The following is a 23,505-nucleotide window of genomic DNA, read 5'->3' as shown; positions in this document are numbered from 1 at the left end:
GGTCTTGCCAACTGTATCATGAGAACAGCAAAGATTAAGACCACACCAACGATTAAAGGACACATTGTAGCAAAAAACACTACAAATCCACAAAAACTCAGTATGTCCACCAAGGATCCAGGCATAAAAGTCATATTACTTTTATGCCTGGAGCCTTGGTGGACATACTGAGTTTTTGTGGATGTATCATGAGAATCATAGAAGCCATGAGACCCAAAATCCTGATGCATTCTCTTACAGTGGCCAAAGTCTGAGGGGAAAACCTTAGAAATAGATCTATTTTTTCATGTGGAAGAAAAGCTCTTTGAACTGCGGTGTCTAGTTGACATTAGCAAAACACAATCCTGTCAGGAGGAGTCAAGAAAAGACTTCTGAACATTCTCTTGGAATCCCAGCTTGTGTAAGACATCTTTCACCAGAGAGAGATATTCTTGACACTTTGAAAAAGACTCTATAAAGATAAACAAGTCATCTAAATATGGAAAAATGTGGATGCCCTGTACCCTGCAATGAGCTATAACTGGAGCTAGACACTTTGTGAACATTTTTGGTGCAGTCTTGGTGCAGTGAATAGTGTAAAGGGTAAAGACTTATGAACATTCTCTTGGAATCCCAGCTTGTGTTAGACATCTTTCACCAGACAGAGATATTCTTGACACTTTGAAAAAGACTCTATAAAGATAAGCAAGTCGTCCAAATATGGAAAAATGTGGATACCCTGTACCCTGCAATGAGCTATAACTGGACCTAGACACTTTGTGAACATTCTTGGTGCAGTGAATAGTGTAAAGGGTATGGCAGAGAACTGAAAATGTGATCCAATACACAGAATCTTAAGAAACCCCTGAAGTCAAAACTGAGAAACTGGAAGCTCTTGTTTTGAATATGGATAGCAAGCAACAAACAGTGAAAATGTTTTTAGTCCCATTAGTTTTATACATAGGTCATGCATATGTTTATCAACCAGAGGAAAAGCTGTGGATAGCAATTAATAAAAAGTTGAAGGATTTTATCTGTGAGGAAAAGAGGGCAAAAGTCAAGAGGGATACGCTGATCCCTCCTGCAGAACAAAGTGGTTTAGGCTTACCTATTTGAAAGGATATTTTAGAACTACACATTATGTCTCACATACGTAAAACAAGCAGGAAGCTATAATTTAAAGTGGAAACAGATGATGATCAAGTGGGGGTGGGGGGATTCAAGAAATAACAGGAGAGTGGGATTTTGGATGCAGATCCTTAAGGAGAATAACCACAGCCATACAGAATATTATATTTATAAATTAGCAGAAAAATATTAAAAGAACTAAGCCAACAGGAGAATGGAGAAATGAGATTTTGATGATCATCGAGGTGACTGCAATTAGGGGTTCAGAGAATTGGCAAGAGGAGGCTGGAATTTACTGGATAAAACTGGGAAATAAACCAAGGTATTGGGAGCAAATAACTAGAGAGAGAAAGGGAACAGAATGGGATGAGGACAATAAGACAGTTGCACTGCAGGCTAGAGACTGACTTCCTTACCAGGAACCAATATCAGATTACAGGCAAACAGAAAGAGATAGCGAAATCCTAAGTGAAATACCTGCTCTGGTAGAGTTGTTAGCTGAATTTAGAACAGAAGCTGCTGTTGAAAAGAGGATAATTAGTATGGTATATAAAAATATTATATAATAACTGTTGGTATTAACCACAGGAGGTTAGAAAAGATTGGGAAGATAAATTGGATAAGCAATTTACAAGGAAACAGTGGGATGATGTATGGACAGGTGGAAACAACAGTCTGGTCTGGAGGATGAGGAATTCCCACCCTGGAAAGGAGGGATTTCTTCCCTCTGCCATCTGTAATGTTGCTGAATGAACTTCAAAACCCATTTGTCTGAAACAACCTGTTGCCACAGAGAAAAGTGGAGATTCAGACTTTTTTGATAGAAAAAAGGGGCTGTCAGTGTGTGCGCGTGGGGGGACAAAGTCTCTTAATTAATCATGTTGACTTATTTTATTTATTTGACATTTGTTTACCGGGGTCATCTGACTGGATCTACAGAACCCATTTTCAGCAGAGGCCTGGGGAGAAAAGCTCCACATACAGTACAATACAAATACAGTATAATCCAATGCAATAAAAATTACATTAGAAATAATATACAAAAAATAAGTTGAAAGAACAAACTGCTACATGATGTTGCAATATAATACTATGCATCTAGACAATTCTATACAGTTAAAACATTACAGACAATAATAGTCACTCTCACCATATATGATGTAGACAGTGTCCAAAAAGTAGTACATAGGTAGTGCATTGACTGTTATAGCACATGTAAAATAGAATGTTAGTTTCAGTTAGGAAAACAGCAGCCAGAAAGTTAGTGATGCAGATAGATAGTGAGAGAGAGTGTTAAGAAGAATAGAAGCAATGAAGCCTGAGCAGTAGCTTAAGGATATGGCATAGAAACAGAGACAGAGTTAGAAGAGCTTTAGGATCTTGCAGTCTGAGAGGGATTGAAATGTGACAGAAAGAGGAAGACCTGAGCATTAGGCAGGCTTTATGCAGGAGCAGAGCCATGTATTTTTGAGATGATTTTTTAAAGAGGCTTTCAAATGGGTTAGGCCAAGCACAGACCTGGTAGCTAGAGGTAGTGAATTCTATAGTATAGAGACAAAGTATGAATTTAGAGAGAGACCAGGTTTTCTTGTAGGTTTTGAGAAAGCTAAGAGATTTTTGTCTTCAGATCGTAGGGATCAATTTGGTGTGTAAGGTGTGACTAGATTGGCTAGTGCATGGCAGGCAGTAGGCTTGAAATTAAGGTTGTGCAAGATGGATAGCTGAATAAAGGCAAGTTGATTGGGGAGTTCAAGCCAGTGGCAAACTATGCAACTTTGTTGTAGCACTGTTCCAACTTGCTTAGGGTAGTATTTTGTAAGTTAGTTAAGATAGGGCCACCATACAGAAGGGAGGGAAGTAAAAATGTTTTTGCAAGGGTAGCTTTGGTTGCTGCAGTAAAAAAAATGTTTGTTTCTATATAACAGTCCCAGTTTTTGATGAGGTTTCTTTATATTTTGCCATATATGGGGGTCAAATGAAAGTTTGTCAATGATAACACCTAGAAGTTTGGTTTCCTGCACTACTTCTATGACAGTTTTGTCAGATGCATGGATGTTGAAATGATCAGCGACATGGGAGGTGTTTTTGGGATGAAAGAGTATTAGTTTTGTCTTCTGTGGATTAAGAAATAGTTGGGTATTTCTTAGCCAGGATTCGACTGCAGTAAAGGACTGCTGAGATTTTGAAAGTAGTTCTGGTAGTGACTGAGCAGTGCAGATTATGGTAGAGTCATCAGCATACTAAATGAGGGTCCCAAGGTGAGAGGTAGTGTGAAGGTTGTTTGTGAAAATGTTGAAGAGTAGGGGTCCTAGGATGGAGCCTTGGGGGACTCCGAGTAGGGTTGTGGAAGAAGGATGAGAGTTCAATGGACCATTTCACTGCTTGTTTATGATCCTTGAGGTAGCTCTGAATCCATTTTACTGCATTATGTCAGAAGCCTAGGTTAGACAGTGTGTTCAAAAGTAAGGGGCGAGACACTGTATCAAAGGCCTTGGAGAGATCAAGGGATACTGACGGTGTATAGCATCTTGCATCTCTGGCATTGTTCACAGTGTCTGTACAAGATAATAGGGCTGCAGCTGTGCTGTGGCTAGGTCAGAAGCCATGTTGGGTTTTGGTTAAAAGGTTGCTTTGCAATAGATATTGCATCACCTGCTGATGGATACCTCTCTCTCGAGAATTTTGGATATGGGTGACAAGATGGATATAGGATGGAAATTGGATGGATCAAAAGTGTTGCCTCCTTTGTGGATGGGGGTGATGTGAGATTGTTTCCATATAGTAGGTACTTCTGATTCAGATAAAGACCTATTTATAAGGATACTGATTGGGTAGGCGACTGAGTTAGCAGCCAGTTTGAGGTAGTATGGGGGGAGATTATCAGCTGAGGTAGATCAGAGTTTTAGTTTCTGTAGCAGTTTCTTAATGGCGTCAGTGAGTACGGGCTGAAATGAGAATGGGGTCTGTCTGGCGTTTTGTTGAGTAGGGGGGTTAGTTATAACAGGGTTAGAAGTAGTTGAATGCCTGGGGTTGGGTGTCTGAATAGGTTGAAGGGTGGGGGTCCAGCATTAGTTAACAGGTCCGAAATTAATTTTATGAAGTGTTTGTTAAAGTTTTCGGCTATTTGTGATGGAGGGGTATCTGGTGATAGGGTGTGCTCTCCATTTCTTCCAGGGTTAAGTAGAGAAGACATGGAGTGCCAAAATTTACTGTGGTTGATTTTATGCTGGAGTTGAAGCTGGGAATAATGTGACTTCTTATCTCTGTTGATTAGTTTTGTCACTTTGTTACATCATGTTTTGAAATTAACATGATTTTGTTCATTTTTGTTTTGTTTCCATGTTGACCAGGCTGGGTCCCTTTGCTTCATCAGGTGTTTACATTCCTTAGAGAACCATGGTGCTGAGTTCTTTTTGATTCTTTTCACACGAATGGGAGCTGGTGTATTAAGTATGTGAAGGAAGGTGTTATTAAAGTACAGTACAGCATCATTAAGGGGTAGTTGTTTAAGGGGTGTCCAGTCTATTTCCTGTAGGAGATTGCTGAATTTATGCTGACAAAAATGATTTGAGTTCCTAATAAGAAGTTATGTACCTACCATAACGTTCCATGTTAGTTGTCTTCTTCTCGCCTTCTTTCTTGCTGGTTGGGCTCGGAACCGATCCTCGGCTCCGACTTGGCCATCTTTAAAAGCTCGAGAGCTGTTTACTGGCTCGAGGCCCCCCCTTATATCCCATGATGCCTGGAGTTAGATACCCAGATCTCATTTGGTAAACCTAACTACAGACATAATAATAACAATTATAATAATAATACAGTAAACATGTGGTAGGATGCATGAATCCTACTGGAGAGACTGCTAGTCAGAAGTAATAGCCAGAGAAGACTCAGCCAGTGATAAAAACATAAGGAACTCTTCTCGGTCTACTAGGATAGGGGGATGGAGGGTGGGACGCAAGAAAGAAGGCGAGAAGAAGACAACTAACATGGAACGTTATGGTAGGTACATAACTTCTTAATGTTAAGTTGTCTATCTCACCTTCATTCTTGCTGGTTGGGACAGCGTCCCTAGCACCTCAATCCTGGGTGGCTCATCAGAACAGACTCTTCAGAACAGTGGAACCAAAATCAGCTCTGCTCCTAGAGACCACGTCCAGCTTATAATGTGAAATAAAGGTATGAGGCTTGGCCCATGTAGCTGCCGCATAAATAGTTTCCATTGGCAATCTCGCCTGAAAAGCCACTGAAGTCGCTAGAGCTCTAGTGGAGTGACCTTTCGGTTTAGCAGGAAGCTCTTTATCCCTTAGCTGATATGTAAATGTAATGATAGATGTCAACCACCTAGATAAGGTTACTTTCGACACAGGTAGACCTTGTTTGCCCTCAGCATAGGACAGGAACAGCTGGTCTGATTTTCTTATTTGCTTAGTTCTATGCAAGTAAAAGCGTAACTGTCTATGAACATCCAGCTGCTGCAATTTGTATTCCGCCTTGTTGGAATAATTTGGAAAAAACACAGGCAGACCAATAGACTGATTCAAATTATTGTCAGAAGAAACCTTTGGAAGGAAGGATTAGTCCTGAGAGACACTCTGTCATTGTGGAAAACTAGATAAGGAGGGCGAACACAAAGGGCCTGAAGCTCAGAAACTCTTCTGGCTGAAGTAATTGCAACCAGAAAAAGGGTTTTCCAAGAAAGAAACTTCAAGGAACAAGAAGCTGCCGGTTCAAAGGGGGGCAGTATCAGGGAAGCTAAGATCAAATTTAGATCCCACGGAGGTGGGGGATCTCTCACTGGGGGCCTGAGTAAAGTAGTCCCTTTGAGAAAAGCTTTACAAAGCTTATGGGACATAATACTAGTATCCGATAGACCTGTATGAAAGTTTGAAATTGCAGCTAACTGCACTCTAATCGTGGCAGAAGAAGATCCAGCACAAAAAAGTTCCGCTAAAAAATCCAGAATATGGTACACAGCGGCTGAAAAGGGATCTATATTCCTAGCCTCTGCCCAGAAAGAGAAACGTTTCCACTTACTAGCATAAGTCTTTCTAGTGGTAGACTTGTGCGATGATAAGATGATTTCACGCATCGAGTGGGAGATGTTTGGAAGCCTGGCTAAGGTTGGAAGTGGAGCAACCAAGCAGTGAGCTGGAGAGATTGAAGGGATTGGTGCAGCCTGCCCGATTGATGGATCAGGAGGTCCGGAACTGGGTCCAGGGTTGCTCCAGAAGGTAATGATGCACGGACGGGAACCAAATTTGACGAGGCCAGTAAGGGGCAATGAGGATCATCTTGCATCCCAATGAGGTAGCTTTCTGTATCAATTTGGGAATCAGGGGGAATGGAGGGAATGCATAAAGAAGTCCCTGAGGCCAATCATGAACTAGAGCGTCTCTGGGGGAGTGTCCGGGAAGAGGGAGGAGAGAGAAGAAATTGTTGCACTTGCTGTTGAAGGGGGTGGCAAAAAGGTCGCAGCAAGGCTGACCCCATTTGCGGAAGATTTGGTCTGCCACTGTCTGATTGAGAGACCACTCGTGAGGCATAAGAATTGCTCTGCTCAGCCTGTCCTCTATAACATTGGACTTCCCAGGGATGTGCGCTGCTATCATAAACCATTGGGAAGAGATTGCCCACTGTCAGAGTGCTTCTCGACATAGGGGGTAGGACCTGGTTCCGCCCTGCTTGTTGATGTACCACACTACTGACATATTGTCTGTTTGAATTGCAATGGTCCCGGTAGGAAGAGAGTTGTGAAGAGCTTGCAACGCCAAAAGCACGGCCCTCATCTCCAAGACATTGGTATGCAGATGGTACTCGTGAGGCTGCCAAGTGCCTTGAACTGTTCTGCCCTGAAAATGCCCCCCCCCCCCTATCAGGGAGGCATCCTTGGTCACCGTAGCCACTTGAGGAGGGAGAGCAAATGGTCTGCCCCGGGTTACTGATGGGGAAACAATCCACCAAGCAAGTTGGTTTTTGCATGTCTGTGTGATCATTATTTTGTGAGACATTGGAAGTTGTGGGTAAGACCATTGGGTGAACAGCATCCACTGAAGAATCCTCATATGAAAACGAGCAAGGGGGACTAGTATGATAGCCGCTGCCATGAGACCCAATGTCTTTAGGATGAATCTGGCCTGAATTTTTTTGCATCCTAATAAGACTTGAACATGTCGGCGAATGTCTAGAACTCTGTCTAATGGAAGTCTCGCTGACATGTCCTTTGTATTTAAGTTTGCGCCTATAAAGGTAATAGATTGACAAGGTGATAATGCAGACTTTTCAAAATTTATTGTGATGCTTAATTTGGAGCAAGTTTGGATGGTGTAGTCTCTGGCTCGCAGAAGGTGATGCCTGGTGGTTGCAGTAAAGAGCCAGTCGTCTAAATATGGAAACACCTGAAATCCTTGCCATCTCAGGTGAGCGGTAACTACTGCCAAACATTTGGTGAGCACCCTGGGGGCTGTGGTGAGACCAAAGGGCAGAGCTCTGAACTGATAATGACTGGCTCCCAGCCAGAAGCAGAGGAATCTTCTGGAGTGTCTGTCCATTTTGATATGGTAGTACGCGTCCTGAAGATCTATGGAGCACATCCAATTGTCCTGACCCAGAAAGGGTAAAATGGACTGTAGCATGACCATCCGGAACTTCGTTCTTTGAACAGACCTGTTTAGTCTCCTGAGATCCAGAATGGGTCTCCAGTCCCCTGTCTTTTTTGGTAACAAAAAGAACCTTGAGTAAATTCCGGATCCTTGCTGGTCTGCTGGGACTGACTGGATGGCTCTTTTTCTTAGCAGTTTTGAAATTTCTTGAACTGCTTGATCCCTTAGATTGGGTGGAACATCTGGAAGGGATTTGTTGGGAATGTAAGGAGTGCAAAGGAAGGGGATCTTGTAGCCTTCGGATATGATAGACAGTACCCATTTGTCTTGTGTTATACTTTGCCATGCTTTTGGGTACAGAGATAATCTTCCCCCGACTGCCTCCGAAGGTGGACAGCCGGGCAGCACCTCAGGGATGCTGGAAGGGCTTGTCAGAGAAAGATTCTCTTTGGCCCTGATTTTGCGGACCCCTCTGCCCCGAGGGCGGCGTCTATTGTTGTTCCCTCCTCTGCCCCTGGAGGGGAACTCTCCACATGTGTCAAGCATGGCTCCCTGGGGTTTCCGGAACCACATCTTCCCACTCTTCTGACCCTTGGGATACAGTCTTGAAGGAGTGGAAAAACAGACTCCTACAGAAGAGAGTCTTGCCTTCCTGCTCACACCTGGTAAGGGTATCCTTCACCTGTGGTCCAAAAAGAGCAGAACCATCAAAGGGGGTGTTTGTGAAAGACGCCCTGAAGGGTTCCGCAAAGTTACATAACCGCATCCAGGCATGCCTCCTCAAGGCCACGTCTGTTCCTGTGGCCCTACTTGCACCATCGGCTGCGTAAGAGATGAGCCGCATGGAGGAATTTACTACCGAATTAAGAGTCGCCAGCTGGGAGGTAACCTTAGCCTGGACCCCCGCAGCTGATGGATCTTGAAGGGTATCTCCTAGCTCTTTAAGGAGATCCCTTTGAAGGCGGGTAAAGTGGCACAAATAGTTCAGCGACCTCATGGAGAAGGTCGCTGATGCAAACATCCGCTTCCCATATCTGTCCATCATCCTAGATTCCTTATTAGGGGGATGGACAGACAACTCCTTTTTTGTGGCCGCTGCTACCACCATGGCATCAACGGGAACACCTTTAGTCAGAAATTGCTTGTCTTGTGGTGCAGTAATAAATTTTGTGGGTCTTTGGGGGGTTGGTTCCACTGTGTCTGGGGCTGACCACACCTTCCAGCCACCACAGACATCAGTGGATCAAAAGGCGGAGACACCCAGGAGGTGGAGGGTCGGGAACCAAACGTGTCCAGGAATACCGACTCATCCTCGGAAGGGTTAAGGGTAGTCCAGTTCCCTCTCTGCCTAAGTATCTCGAGGATGTCTGAGAAAGAGACATCCTCAGAGGGGGATCTCGGGGACCCTTCCGAATCCTCCAAGTCGGTATCTGAAGTGATAGACTCAGGGGAGTCAACATGCTTCCTCTTGCATTTCCTTTTTCGAGGGGGTTCCTCTGAATGAACAGGGGAGGCCTCGGAAGAGGAAGATACACCCAATGGGGTGCCCTGGAGCGCTTGTTCCCCACGCTTGGGGTCTGGAGGAGGGGCAGAGACAGGAGCAAGCACCATGGGGGGAGGAGCCGATGAGGCTAATCGTGAGGCTGACTCAGATGCCAGCACACTCCTCATGACCTCAAAGGCACCCCTTCCCAATATCGGAGAAGACTCCGGCTCCGAAGAGACCGGAATCCTTCCCGGCACTGAAATAGACGGCTCCGAAGCCGATGTAGGTGCCGAACTCACCTGCGCCGAAGCTCCGAGAGGGAAAATGGGGTCGGATAAGGGTCCGATGCCACTCGCCCCCTTGGAGCCGACGAGGGAGTCCCGGTGCCCAGATCCCTCCAAGGACGGCACCATGGAAGAGATCGGAGCCGACGGAACTGAAAGGGTAGGTATCGGTGCCAACGGTCCCATGACCCCAGCCCCAGCAAGCTCCGGCTCCGAGCTCAAGGAATGAGTCGAAGGAGGGACTACTGCAGAGACAGATGGAGCCGAACCCTGATGAGGGGGGCTGGATAACATTTTAGCCAGGGCCTGTGATTTTAAAAGCCTGCTCACCACTCTCTCCAAATCATGGTCAGATAGCCTAGATGACCGAGAAGAGTGGGATCAGTGACTTCGCTCCAACTGTAACAAAGGTGACCCCGGAGCCGAGTGTATCGACTCTAAGGATGGTGATCTAGAGTGTTTTCGACTCCCTGATGGTTCTGACAGCAGAGTCGGGCTGACTAGGAGATAGGTACTTCAGTTCCCGTCGGAACCGAAGTTGGCTGGGAGATAGGTACTTCGGTTCCAGCCAGAACCGAAGTTGATGCAGACACCACACCTGACGACGGCTCCGAACTGGATACCCTAAAAAAAGAAACAAGGATAAGCCTCTAACTAAAACGGCTACCTTAAAAAGGAAATGGGGGAGGGGAAAACTCTCTAAGAAGAAAGCGAGTTTTCAAGGGGGAAGACTAAACACCAACAAATACTACAGCTATGTATGAACACTAAGTATTCTAACAACTAACTATAATAATATACAAAAGTTCTATTTATATAACAATAAAGTGAAAATTACGACCTGAGCCAGTAAACGCAACCTCGTAGCAGAAGCGGCAAACGAGATCTGGGTATCTAGCGCCAGGCATCATGGGATATAGGGGGAGCCTCGAGCCAGTAAGCAGCTCTTGAGCTTTTGAAGATGGCCGAGTTGGAGCCGAGGATCGGCTCAGAGTCCAACCAGCAAGAATGAAGGCGAGATAGACAACTTAACATCTGATTTTATAGTGTGTACTCTTAGTTGTTGGGAGTTTGTTGAAAGGGAGGAAGCTGGCAGATGATCATTCAGGGAGGTAGGTATTGTACCAGAAGTGGGGTAATTAGCAGGGTGGGATACTAGAATCCAGACTGAGGTGGATTGGCAGGTAAGATCTTTGCTGTATCTTGTTGGAGCATTGATAAGCTGAGAAAAAACATACAGATTTATACTATTTGTAGTCGAAAGCTATGGTTTGCCAATCTATATTTATGTCACCTAAGATTATTGTTTCAAGGTTTATTGTTTGGGATGTCCAGGTTAAAATATTTTCCAACACTGGTATATTGTTACCTAGTGGGATATATATTACTATTGTTCAAATTCTTTCTGACATATTGAGGTTCAAAAAGGAGATTAGTACCTCAGCACTGATAAAGATGGGTATATTACTGGTGCAGGGTGTGATGTTGAGTGTACGTATAGAGGGATACAGAAGTGCTATCCCCCCCTTTTTTAGATCTATCTCTTCTGGTTACTGCAAAGTTTGGAGGCATTATTTCTGAGTCTTTTACACCGGGGTGTAGCCATGTTTCTGTAAGAGCTAGTATGTCGGGTTTATTTTGATCAATCCAGGCAAGCAATGGGGCTATTTTATTACATATACTTCTCAGGTTCAGCGTACGTATGTTTAAATTTTTGAGGTTACTCTTTTGGTTAGGATTAGAGGGTGGGCCAGGGTTAGGACTTATTGAACTATCCTGGCATTGTGAGTTTCCAGAATTCTTCTTGGAACACTATTGCCATTTCTTCCTAAATGTCTGTTTACCTATATTTTGTTGAAACTATTTTTTTTTTTTTTTTTTTTTTTTTATCAACACTGGATGAGGATTTGCAGAATTCCTTAGAAAACTTGGAAAAGAAGGCCTGAGAAATCTTACAGATTCCTTGTATCAGCTTACCCCTTTCATCACACTGTTTGATCACCTATACAGCTGAGGGGCCAAAAAATAGACCTCTCTCCAAAGCAGAATTTAAATCTCATTTCTGCCATTATCTGGGAGGTTCTGCGACTGCAGCCATGAAAACCTCCTCAAAATAGTAGCAGTGGCCTGAGCCTTGGAAGAAGTATCAACAGAGTTATACACACATATGTAACAATGAGTAGTGACTTGAACAATAGAAGAAATTAAATTATTTAAAGCAAATAAAACATTCCTCGTACTTTCATAACTAGTCGGAACAAACCTTAATAATGAACAATTCAAAATTCTGAAAATTAATTTTGCAGAAGCATACATTTTTCATGCATTTATCAATAATCTTTCCACCCTTATCAGAGTGAGTATGATTGGAATTAATTAAGTGTTAAGCAGTTTAAGGATTAACTAAAGTTACAGCTGCTGGATCAGTTTTGAGAAGGGTGTATAAAAGCTTATAAGACTGAGGAACTTCATACAACCCATCTGCCTTTTTAGGGGCAGCCAGATGACTGTCAGGAAACTTGCTGGCAGTAAAACACACATACTCTAAAGCTGACAGAACTGGAAAAATAGGTGCAGGTTTTGTAAACTACATCTGTAACAGCTACTATTTCTTAATGAAAATACTGGCACATTTTAGAAAATAGTCTCAAAGCAAGAGAAGCCCCCACAGGGAGAGTCAAACTGAGCACTCCACTGAGCTGGAATTGGAAATCTGAGGAGAAAACCCAGTATCTGCCCCACATCTTTCTGCCCAGGTTCAGAATCTTGAACCTCTTCAAGAGAACAGGTATCCTTCTCTCTTTTATCAGAAATTACTAAACAAAAAGGATCAATAGCCTGAATTATATCCTGAGCCAGACCCACTAATCTACTCCAGTCTAAGGAAATTAGAGGAGAAATAAGACACGTTTGGTTTTGTTTCTTTTTGACAGGAAAACTAGGACCCACAACATTCCCCAGGTATATGTTCAACATTCTAACCAAACAAGGAAGTTTTCCCTGTTCCCTATCCCTAAATCAACAAGAGTGGCTTTCCCTTGCCCACTGAGGAAACCAACAGCTGCAGAAGATGTAGCTAAGCCTTATCCATAGTGGCTGTAGGTGCTACACCATAGGGATAAAAGGTAAAAGATGACTGGTATGGGGTACAACTGATGGCCACAGGAGTCACCCACCAGCAGGTGAGCAGTGGTGAGCCAAACTGCTAGCTTGCAGTGATAGCAAAGGCTGATTGCTCAACTTTTTTCTTTTTGTAGCTGGAAGAAGGATCGTCCACAGGACTGACAGATTATTCCATGTCAGTTGAAAATGGTGCCTCTTTCCTGGGGAAAGCAAGCATTAGATGCCAGTAAAAACTGGCTTTAAAAGTCTTTTTTTTTCAAAAACAAACACAGTACAAAGCACTTTAAAACTCTTCACGAACCACACAAAATAAACACAATTTCTCCACAGAAAAAATGATTTACAGTTACTTTAAATGACTTTTAAACTGACAGGACAAAGGGGCACTCCTGTTTAAAAGTACAGTAAAGCCTCATATTTAATTAAGCAACAACACCGATAAAAGTTCATATAACAGCAACGACCAAAAGAACAAAAGAACACCAGTGAGTAACAGCTCAACTTTCAAAAATTTATTGTACAAAAATATCTCACTTCTCTAGCGCCTCGGCCAACAGCCTTTACAGAGTAGAAAGTTTGAAAGTTGAGCTGTTACTCACTGGTGTTCTTTTGGTCGTTGCTCTCATATTTAATTGCCTATTCATTCCAACACAAATGCCTAATACATAACTTGGGTGAAAACAAAAGTATTAATAAACAAAAATAAAAAATAGAATTTGTTTCCCCAAAGGGAACTTATCTGCCCAGTAAAGAACAGCAAAAGCGAACCATCGATCCTCAAAAGCCTCAAAAGAACATAATTCTTTGGTGGCAGTAAAGATCTGAAAGGTGTGTCACCCAAACTTGTCTTTTAGTCAGCTTAGCTGGAGCTGTAGGATAGTTTGAGTGAGTGGAAGGTGTTATGAAGCTTTGGAAACTGATTTACTGATCGGCTGTTATATCCTTGGCAGGATATAACCCACATAGCTTAGACTACTGCTGCAGTGATTAATATAAAGAACACCTTTGCTTGACTAAATTCAGTCCAATTTGTCCCAAATCAATATTTAAAGAATATGCTAGGATTGCAGGCCGCCTTTGTTAATATTCACATTTTTGTTCAAATTTATTATTTATTTTCTTAGCTGTTGCATATAACAGCCAGTGTCCTGAAACATATTTCAGTGTTACTTTGACAAATATCTATCCAAAAGAATAAGGTTCAAAACAGTGGATCAAACTGGGGGATGAATTAAATACGATTTAGACTGTGGGATTAAACACAACTACACAATATCAAAAATAGATCTGAAACAGGTTTCTGGAAAAGATTCTACTGCACAACCCTTGAAGATTAATGCAATACTCAGATGGCTGAAGTAATCTCTTCCCAACAGGTGATGAAACAAGTACACCTCCCTGAGTAATGTGCACCTGGTGAAAGGAATTAATGTATTTGGCAAAAGACAACGCAAACTGACAGAATTACAGGAGCCTGTTTCACCTGTAGTTAAAGCAGGGAAAGGAGGTACTGCTCTGAAAAGTATGTGTTCTCCCTTAGGATTCTACTACCATAAAACATTATGAACTTGAAGTATTAAATAAAATTACAGAGAACAGAAGGCCTCCAACATGGGGAATGGGAGGATTGTCTCACTTGTACTCTTTTTTTTATTTTAAAAAACCTTTTGGTCAGTTTCATGTAGTACATCAGGGAAAGGGAATGTAGCAATTACTTAACTCTATGTTGGCAAGACTGGAACTTTATCTGAATGTGGTGGTCTTGCAATGATGTGCCTCAATTTTTTAAAGGTTATTCTGGAACCTGGGAAATTTCTAAACAGTTATTGTTTTTCATTTCCTGTTAACACATTTTCAGTAGGTTGCCTAAAAGGGTTTCAGCATTACAAGGTGATCTAATAGCAGATATTTTATATAATGTAGATTTCTCATTGTCTGTTAATGACTGAATTTTGAACCGCAAATGTTGTGACAAACTGATGGTTATCTAGACAAACGTTGGAGAGAAGACTGCAGTTCCAGCCAAATTTTTTGTTTTTTATTCACTTCAAATATGGAGGGTTGGCTTTAAAACACTGACTACAGAAAAAACACAGCACATTAATACACAATTTATACATTATATAGTTAATCAGTACACACTATAAACAGAATATGCAGAATTACTCATTTTAAGAGAGGGACAGCTGAATATGTCAACAAATGACAAGTGAGAATGTTTAAGTGGTCATAGTGCAAAAAGCGGAAAAGGCAGCAACATACAAAATAGATAAATTAAAATAACAATATAAAAATAGAGAGAGAGAAACAGAAAAGTATTATACAAAGTAAGCATGACTTGGATGAACTCATCACTCTTAAAAGGAGCTCAACAAGAATAAACTGGACACTCATGGACAACACACACTTGCAAACTGCTGCACAGAATCCAATGTCCAGTTTAACATAATGGAATACAAAGTCATTAAGCTTGTGGGTTGGAGGTAGAGGAATCTGGACTGGCCAACAACAGTGGTGTAGGAAGTGGCACTGACTGGTCAGTTCAGGGGAGAGGACACCCATATACATAGGGCTGAGCAAGGGCTGTTGTACAGTCTAACCAAATACATGACACTAGGATTTAGAGACAGTTGCCAGTGGCTGTGTCATCAGGAAGGTGTACTTATTTCTACACTTTAACAACAACATGCTAGCATGGCAGAATGAAAGGGACATACTCACTAAAGGAGGTAAGAAAACAGCTTAGGACACTGCAGTCACCAAAAGGATGTACAGTGATTAGGGACAAGTTAGATGGCTGACTGCATTAACAGGAAAGTTCACTTGTTGCTAGTTTGGATAACTCATTTGTTGCTAGCTTGGATAAAAGGTTGAAGGTTCTGCCTCCTCACTGTGTCTCGGGGATGTGGTCTATGAGAAGAGAAAGACAGTGGTGGAGCAGGCTTTACAGGCAGATGCAATCTATCATCAGCACAGCACAAGATACTGGAAGGCTACTACTATCAACCTGCAGGGGTACACTGTTGTGGGTGGCAGGCATCTGTATACATAATATATGAGGGAGCTATGCCATGGTACTATAGGAAGTGATGTCCACGCTTAACAAATGGTACACCACTTCATGTGGCATGCATACCTATCTTTTGTGGGAAAGGGTATGACTACAGTCTACAGATGTTCAGTTTTATAGATATGCATGCATGTGAGTGTGTATGCTTTTTATGTATATGTGTATGTGCATATACACACACACACACACACACACACACACACACACACACACACACACACACACACACACACACACACACACAAACATACACACATGCATAAGGGGAAAACATTAAAGTGAGTGAATGCACAGTCTGCTGATGGTGTGGACAAAGTTCAACCAGTCCACTGAGATATAACTGTTTAGTTGACTACAGGATCTGAATGCAGTTGCAATTTTGCAATGGGAATCACTGCCAATGTGACTTCTGTTTTGGCAGTGACTACCTGTGTCTAGCTTTTTTTTTTCCTCCATGGTTGCACAACTACAGAATTAAAATACATAAATAAGGTTATAGCAGCAGGTGTCAGGGATGAAGCCACTCACATAATACATTGTTTTTGCATATTTTTAGGTAAATAAAAACGCTAGTCCTAGTTACTGGGCTGAGTTAGTATGATGGCGTTCATAGGTAGGTACTAGGCTATCGGCCTTAGGGCCCATACAAGCCTAGCCAAAAAATGTACCCTGGCTTTCGCCACCCAGTAAATTTATTTTCCTGTGCCCCTGTCGAGCAGAGCCACAGAAGTGATCCCCGGGGTGAATTTCCCATTTCCCATCCAATCATCAAGATTTTTCTTGAAGAGTGCTAATGAGGAGCTCTGTTTGACATAGATAGGTAGTCTGTTCCAGAGTATGGGAAGTCTCTGGGACAGGAATCTATCCCTCCAGCACGTTCTGTTTATTGTGGTGACAAGGTTTAGGTCCCTAGAGCGTGTAGCTCGGAGGGATTGGGATTTCTTTAAGTGGAGCATGTCCAACAGCTCTGGGTTTGATAGCTTTGTATGTTAGGCAGAGATCGCCCCTGAGTAGGCGATATGCGATGGAGTAAAGCTGTAGTTTTTTGAGACGGTCTGCATAGGGCATCTGTTTGAGGCCAGTAATCCTCTTTGTGAGGTATTTCTGTGGTCTTTCCAGTTGTTGTAGATGTCTTGTGAGGTACATACCAAAAGGGGCATTGTACTCTATAATGGGTCTAATGAGTGATGAGTAGAGGGGAACAATGACCTCTTTTTTTCTGGATGAGAATCCGTTTGTGATGAGATGAGCCACGTAGAAGGATTTCCTGACCACTGTGGCGATGTGATTATCAAAGGAGAGACTACTGTCCACCTGTGTCCCAAGGTCTCTTATCACATTTTCGGCATTAAGTAGACTACCAGCTATGTGGTAGTTCATGGGTACAGAGTTTACCAAAGGGGATGACAATACACTTTTTAGCATTGAGCTTCAGGCCATGGCTTTGACACCAGGTATCTGTCTCAGTGAGGCCCTTTTGTAGTTTGTCCACATCATTAGGAGTTTCGATTATGGCTACTAGTTTGCAGTCATCTGCAAACTTTGTTAGCCAAAGACCTTCTGTGTTGGCCTGCACTTCAGAGAAGTAGATACCAAACAGGAGAGGACCCAGGACTGAACCCTGTGGTACTCCACTTGTCACTGGTCTGATGTCGGATTTGGAATCCGCTACTTTCACAGTGTGGGTTCTGTCAGTGAGCCAGTTGGCAACCCAACTTGTGACATAGGGATTTATACCTAGTTTAGTGAGCTTATCTATAATTCCAGAGTGGGGGATGGTGTTGAAAGCCTTGGCGAGACCTAGATAAACTGTGTGAACCATTTTACCCTCATCTATGGCTTTGGTGACTGTTTCAAAGAAGTCAATCAGGTTTAGGAAACATGATCTGCCTTTTACAAATCCAAACTGCGTAGGGTCTAGACTTTGGAGATTACCAATGTCTTTGTTTATGAGTTCCACGATGATACGTTCCATGGCCTTGCAGACCAGGCCCGTCAGGCTAATGGGGCAGTAGTTCCCAGAGTCCGTTGTGGCTCTCCCTTTGTGAAGTGGGATAACTGTCGCGGTGCGCCATTCAGTGGGTACAAAGCCTGAGGTGAGGCAATGATTGAACATGGTACTTGGGTAGGGTGCCAGTTCATTCTGTAGTTCGTGTAGAACGCAGCCTGGGATATTGTCAGGTCCCATGGATGCTGTGTTCTTGGCTTTGGAGAGTGTGTTTTTTACCTGTGCAGCCGTGATTATAGGAACTTTGCATTCTTCCGGTATAGAGATGGGCCCTCTAGGGGGTGAGAGGGGGGTAAAGTTAGCACTGAACCTATCTGCTAGGATGTTGGCAATATCAGCTGGTTCTGTATATTTAGTGTCATTGTGCTGTAACTCAAAGCAGATCTCAGTGTTCCCATTTAGATTCTTGACATAGCTATAGAATGCTTTGTGGTTGTCTTTAGAGTCAGTGGCAATTTTGTTTTCGTAACTAGCTTTGGAGGATTTTATGAGGGATCTCAGCTTCTTACTGAGGTTGACCAGGGAGTTCCTCCAGTCATGGGATTTTACTCTTTTTTGCAACAGTTTTTTTCTTCTGTTGTAGAGTTTGTTTATGGCAGAGGACCACCAGATTGGCTTCCTTTTTTTGGAGGATAACATCTTGGTTCTATTAGGGATAGCATGATCCATGCACTTGTGTAAGTGCTTATAAAGTGCATTTGTGTAGGATTTGGCAGTCAAACCTCTATTGTCCGTCTGCATGGGTGTCATGAATTTTGCCACTTCTGTCTTAAGAAGTGTGAAGTTGGCTTTGGAGAAGTTTTTTATGATGGTTTCCCTAATTGGGGCCTGGGGTGGGATGTGGATGTCTAGGCTGATTAGCTTGTGGTCGGATATGACCAACGAGGAATTGACCTCTAGTGTGGAACACCGGTTTCCCATGTTGGTAATGACCAGGTCTAGGATACTGCTGCCCCTGGTGGGGGTGTGAATAAGTTGATCCAAAGTGTTGGAATTTATGAATTCTAGAAAACGTTGAGCAAAAGAGTTGGTACATGAGTAGTTTTCCCAGTTAATGGTGGGGTAGTTGAAATCGCCCATTATTAGGGTGTTGGGTTGTACCCTAATACTTTCCAGTGTATCAAGAAATGAGGAGTGTGAATCCTGGGGCATGGTGGGGGGTCTGTAGCAAGCTACAATTTGGATTGCGGTCTTGCCCAGAGTTAGTTGCACTTGGATAATCTCGGATGCATTATGCTGTGCAACTAGCCTAGAGGTGTGGATATCCTTAATGAATATGGACACGCCTCCGCCTTTAGTGCTTCTTTCTGGGTTAGGTGGCGAAAGGTGTGGTATGAATTGAAGCCTGGTAATGCAGGGGTGCTCTCTGGAGCTTTGAACCAGGTCTCTGTCACTGCACAGATGTCAATGTTCTCCATTTTAAGGAGTGCCTCAAGTGAGTGCATTTTGAGGTTTAGACTTCTAGCATTGAGTAGCATTACCCTCAGATTTTGCTTGCTTGCACCTGTTACGGTGGTGAATTTGTCATTTGAACCTTGCCTAAAAAAGGCACTATAGGGGTGGCAAGAGCCTTAGCCAGTATCCAGAATCCTAAGGGTGACAGGTGCAAGCCATCTCTGGCAAAGCATCATAGTTTGTCGATCATGTCATCCCAGGCAGACAGATACTTGATCCCCTTAGAATGACACCAGAAGCTTAGCCAATTGTTGAAGTCAATCATTTTGTCCTTGTACTGTGGTATTATTCTGGGTGATGGCAGGATGCTACTCAGGGTTAGGATCATACCTGCCTGGGATACAAGATTGGAGAGCTCCTCCATTTCTCTTTTCATGTAGTCCAGGCAGGTACGTCTCAGGTCATTCACACCAACATGGACAATGACAGTGTCATATTTGTACTTATTGTGGAGTGACCTGAGTGCATGCGTTATGTGGCGGATCCTGGCACCTGACAGGCAGCTGACAGTAACTTTCTCCTTGTTTACTCTAGTGAGTGGAACATCAGTGTGCCTGACTATAGAGTCACCTAAGGCTAGAGTGTTGGGTACGTTGTTATGCCTTATGGACTGTGGTTGAGTGGCACACTGAGTTTGTGGGCTATGTGTCATTTGGGTTGTGTTGGGGGGTGGAGTTTGCTTGAGTTTATGCTTTGGATGTCCCTGATGCTTGGGCAGGTTTTTATTGAGAGCCTCCGCGAATGTAGGTGTGTGTTTTGTGTTTCTATGTGTGTGTTTTGGTGGTGTAGGTTTTGAGGGACTATGTGATGAGTGTGGTGTGGTGCAAGTGTTTACCTTCTCCTCTTGACTGTCTAGTCCAGTCTTGGGCGAAGAGAGCTTTGCTTCCAGTTTGGCTATATAAGTGCATCTCTCACAAGTTGTAGTGTTGGGTGGTAGGAGGAGAGGGTTGTCTGTGTACGAGGCAATTGCTGCATTGGCCCAAGATGCCCAGATTCATCAGGTAGACAGGAGAAATCACTGGGAGCTGACCCTTAGACATGCGGCGTGTTTAAGATATACAGCATACAAACATTTACAAACATCTGTGTATATGTGCGTGTATGTACACATGTGAATATATACCTATATATAAGTAAATGAAGAATGGTCTGAGGAAATAATAATTCTTCAAACATTTACACTCAACTTGCCTTTCACTAAACGTCTAAATCCACAAATAACTACAGCGATCAAAAAAGGAAAACAATTTCCTTTTCTAATCAGTTAAAATAAAAAAAAGGAAACACAAAAATACCACTAACTTGCATACATAATCTGTCTGTATAGTGATAGTGTTAGGGAAATGGCATTTACCTTTCTGATGTGGAGGGTTGGGATTAGCAGACAAGAGTAAGGGTGGGCAGGTATGGAAACACTTTATAATCTCGAAATACTGAAATGTCAAATTTTAGTATCTCGAGACTATAAAGTCGAAATTTGAAAATAGTGAAAGTGCATAATCGCAAATTCGAATATCTCGAATTCGCAGTTATAACTTTACGTTATGTAATGTTGGGGATTGTATGTGGATGGTGTGCGGTGCCATGTGTGGATTTAGGTGTTACGTCAGGTAAGTGAGTGTTTTGTAAGGGTTTTGGGTGGGAGTTTGAGTGTATGTGAGTGTACTGATATGTGTGTGTGTGTGTGAGGGACTGTAGAATGTGTGTGTGTTTGCTTTTGTTTACTGTTTGTGCGATGTCGGAGTTAGTATACATAAGTAGGGGGGATGTGGGAGTTTGTGGATGTGTGTTGTTTTGTTTGTTTATGTTGTGGTGTGGGTGTTGTGGTATATGTGTGCTGTGGATTCGATTTCATGGTCTCGAAAAACTGAAATTAGAGATTTGAGTATTTCGAGATTATGAAGTGAATCTGCAGGTATACATATGTACACACACACACACACACACACACACACACACACACACACACACACACACACACACACACACACACACACACACACACACACACACACACACGTAGTACTTATTCTTTCCCACTGCTGAAAAGTATTTGAAAAGGACACCTTGATTTATACAGATAATGCTCAAAAAAATGTTCAATTCCATTAGCTCCATGTCACTTCTACCTTTTTACCTTTCTCTTTTAAACATTCTCACCAGAGTCCCTCACTACTACAAACAACAGTCAAGTGATCATGTGAACTAGAACATGCCTATACATATATACCTAAGCAAAAATAATTAAAGCTTCACACCATCCTTTTCAAGCATTTAATAGTGCTCAGTTCCCAAATCCATCAGAGCCGTACACAATAAAACTGGGGTTAATGTGTGTGTCTACCAACCTATAATTAGGGCTAGTCTTCAACATAGCCAAGATACTACTTTAATGACATACTGTGTAAACTTTTTTACATAAGCTGAGAAAATTATGAACTAAGAAGCTAGTCCTCTAGTTCTAGTTTGAGCAGTGTTCTAGCCGAGTAAACAAATTTAAATAAAAAAATAAAAATAAACAGTAAGTCTTGCTTACTTTCTGGTACAGATTTAGGACCCTAGTGCAGGTATTTGTAGAACCACTGCTTTTTTTTATTTACTGACATTTGTTTACTGGGAAAGTCCAACTGGGTAATAAATACCCATTTTCAATGCAGCCCCAGGGAGAAAAGCCCCAAAAAGTTAAACAACATAAAATAAAACACTAGCAGAATAGTAATTAGAAAAGGCATACATACATACAAATTGATAGAATACATAGCATACAATAAACTATTAGCAGACATTAAGTTTATCTAATTTTTCAAAAAAAACCAGCATGGTTGATAATGTCAGAAGTGCTGGCCATGTTGAGATACACACTGTGCACTGAGTGACCACGGTCCACATCCTCCATAACATTTTCAAAGACGTTTACTAGATTCTGTAGCCAGTACCTGCCCTTCACAAAACTGAAATGATTGGGACTTAAATCAGTTAAGTCACCTATGCCTGCATTAATGAGTTCTGCTATGACATGCTTCATGGTTTGGTATATAATGTGGTGAGGCGATAGGCATATAATTACCCTGGTCTACAGAGGAGCATCACTTTTGAAGGACTCTCAGTGGCTGTTCTCTGGGCATCTGGCACAAACCCTGGGGATAGGCCGATGTTGAACAGTTTAAAGAGAGGCTCAGATAGTGTGCAACTAGAGCTAATAAGAATACGGCCTGTTAAATGGGGTCCCACACAAGTATTATTGTATAAAATGAATCACTGTCTGCTTCCTCAAGCTACACCATGGTGTGTCCTCATGGCAAATGCTCAAACACCGTTTCCTACCCCTTATCCTATCAACTTTGCCTATTATCAAGTTCTCTGTTCTTGCAGCTTCCCCTCACTATTCTTATCTTCTTTCTATCCTTACCTATCTCTAGCATTCTTTCTCTTCCCATCCTCCATTTATCCATATTTTTAGTTCCCCTTGCCTAACCATACCTATTAGAACTTTTCTTCCCTTACACTTCTCTCTTAAATACACTTTGTGTTAACTAGTTTTCCCTTTTCACCTCATCTCCCTTCATAATCCCTTTTACTCTTTTAGCCTAAACCTTTTTATCTTCAACTGATACCTTTTCCAGTGTTTCACACCTAGCTTCCACATATCTCTACTAGTGTCTGGCTAATCTGCATAAAACCAAACAACAACAATTCCTTACTCAGATCTCATTCCACAGCATTTCTTCACTCTTCCCTCTCGGCTTATTTTGCTCCTTTTTCTACTTATAGTCCTTGCAATATATTGCATTATTTTTCTTATCAATGTGAAACAGACTTGATTGCTATATTCTAGACACTTCATTTATAATGCACATTATATTTGTACATTTTGTACTGTAACAACAAGTCATGCCAGCTGAATGTGCCTTTTATGGTAAAGTACTTGAACGACTCAAATAGATTAATAAAGAACAAAAAGCAAACCTCACCTCTGCCAGAAGAGGTATAGATGGTAGCTGTTGTAAACGTGATGCAATATCCTGAATACTGTTTTGCAACCACACAAACTCTTCATTATCTCCAGCATCAAGTGGCATCCTGCAACCAGGAAACAAATACAAGTTTATTCATTACGCAAAACAACACATTACTAACCTCAACTAGACATGGTACATTTAACTCTGTGTTTGTCTGGTGGAGGTTAATAGAAATAACAAGTACAGAATTACAAAAAATGTTAAGTATGGTGAAAAAAATCACCTCCCCAAGCAATAAGCCATGCCCCTATACCCTAACTATTCTAACTATCGGTGATATTCACAAACCATAGGTTAAGTTGGTACTGGGGACAAGAAGGTTGTCGGTTCTACTCACACTCTAGGTGATTGGAA

At 42.3% G+C, this 23,505-nt stretch overlaps 1 protein-coding gene across 4 annotated transcripts in view; it reads right to left on the bottom strand.

Annotated features, from left to right (window-relative positions):
- AKAP9 (A-kinase anchoring protein 9) overlaps positions 1–23,505 on the bottom strand; it is a 3,155,794-nt gene that overhangs the window by 213,770 nt on the left and 2,918,519 nt on the right. For all 4 annotated transcript variants that reach the window (XM_044067665.1, XM_044067666.1, XM_044067667.1 and 1 more), the window contains one exon: positions 23,104–23,212. In XM_044067665.1, the coding sequence (XP_043923600.1) occupies positions 23,104–23,212 (109 nt within the window). The remainder of the gene's footprint in view (positions 1–23,103; positions 23,213–23,505) is intronic.

This window comes from Protopterus annectens, chromosome 3.part1, assembly GCF_019279795.1.
Source record: "Protopterus annectens isolate FY-2018-M chromosome 3.part1, PAN1.0, whole genome shotgun sequence".
Classification (NCBI taxonomy): domain Eukaryota; kingdom Metazoa; phylum Chordata; order Ceratodontiformes; family Protopteridae; genus Protopterus; species Protopterus annectens.
Note: the sequence above shows the minus strand (reverse complement) of the source record. Positions and strands in the feature narration are given on the sequence as shown.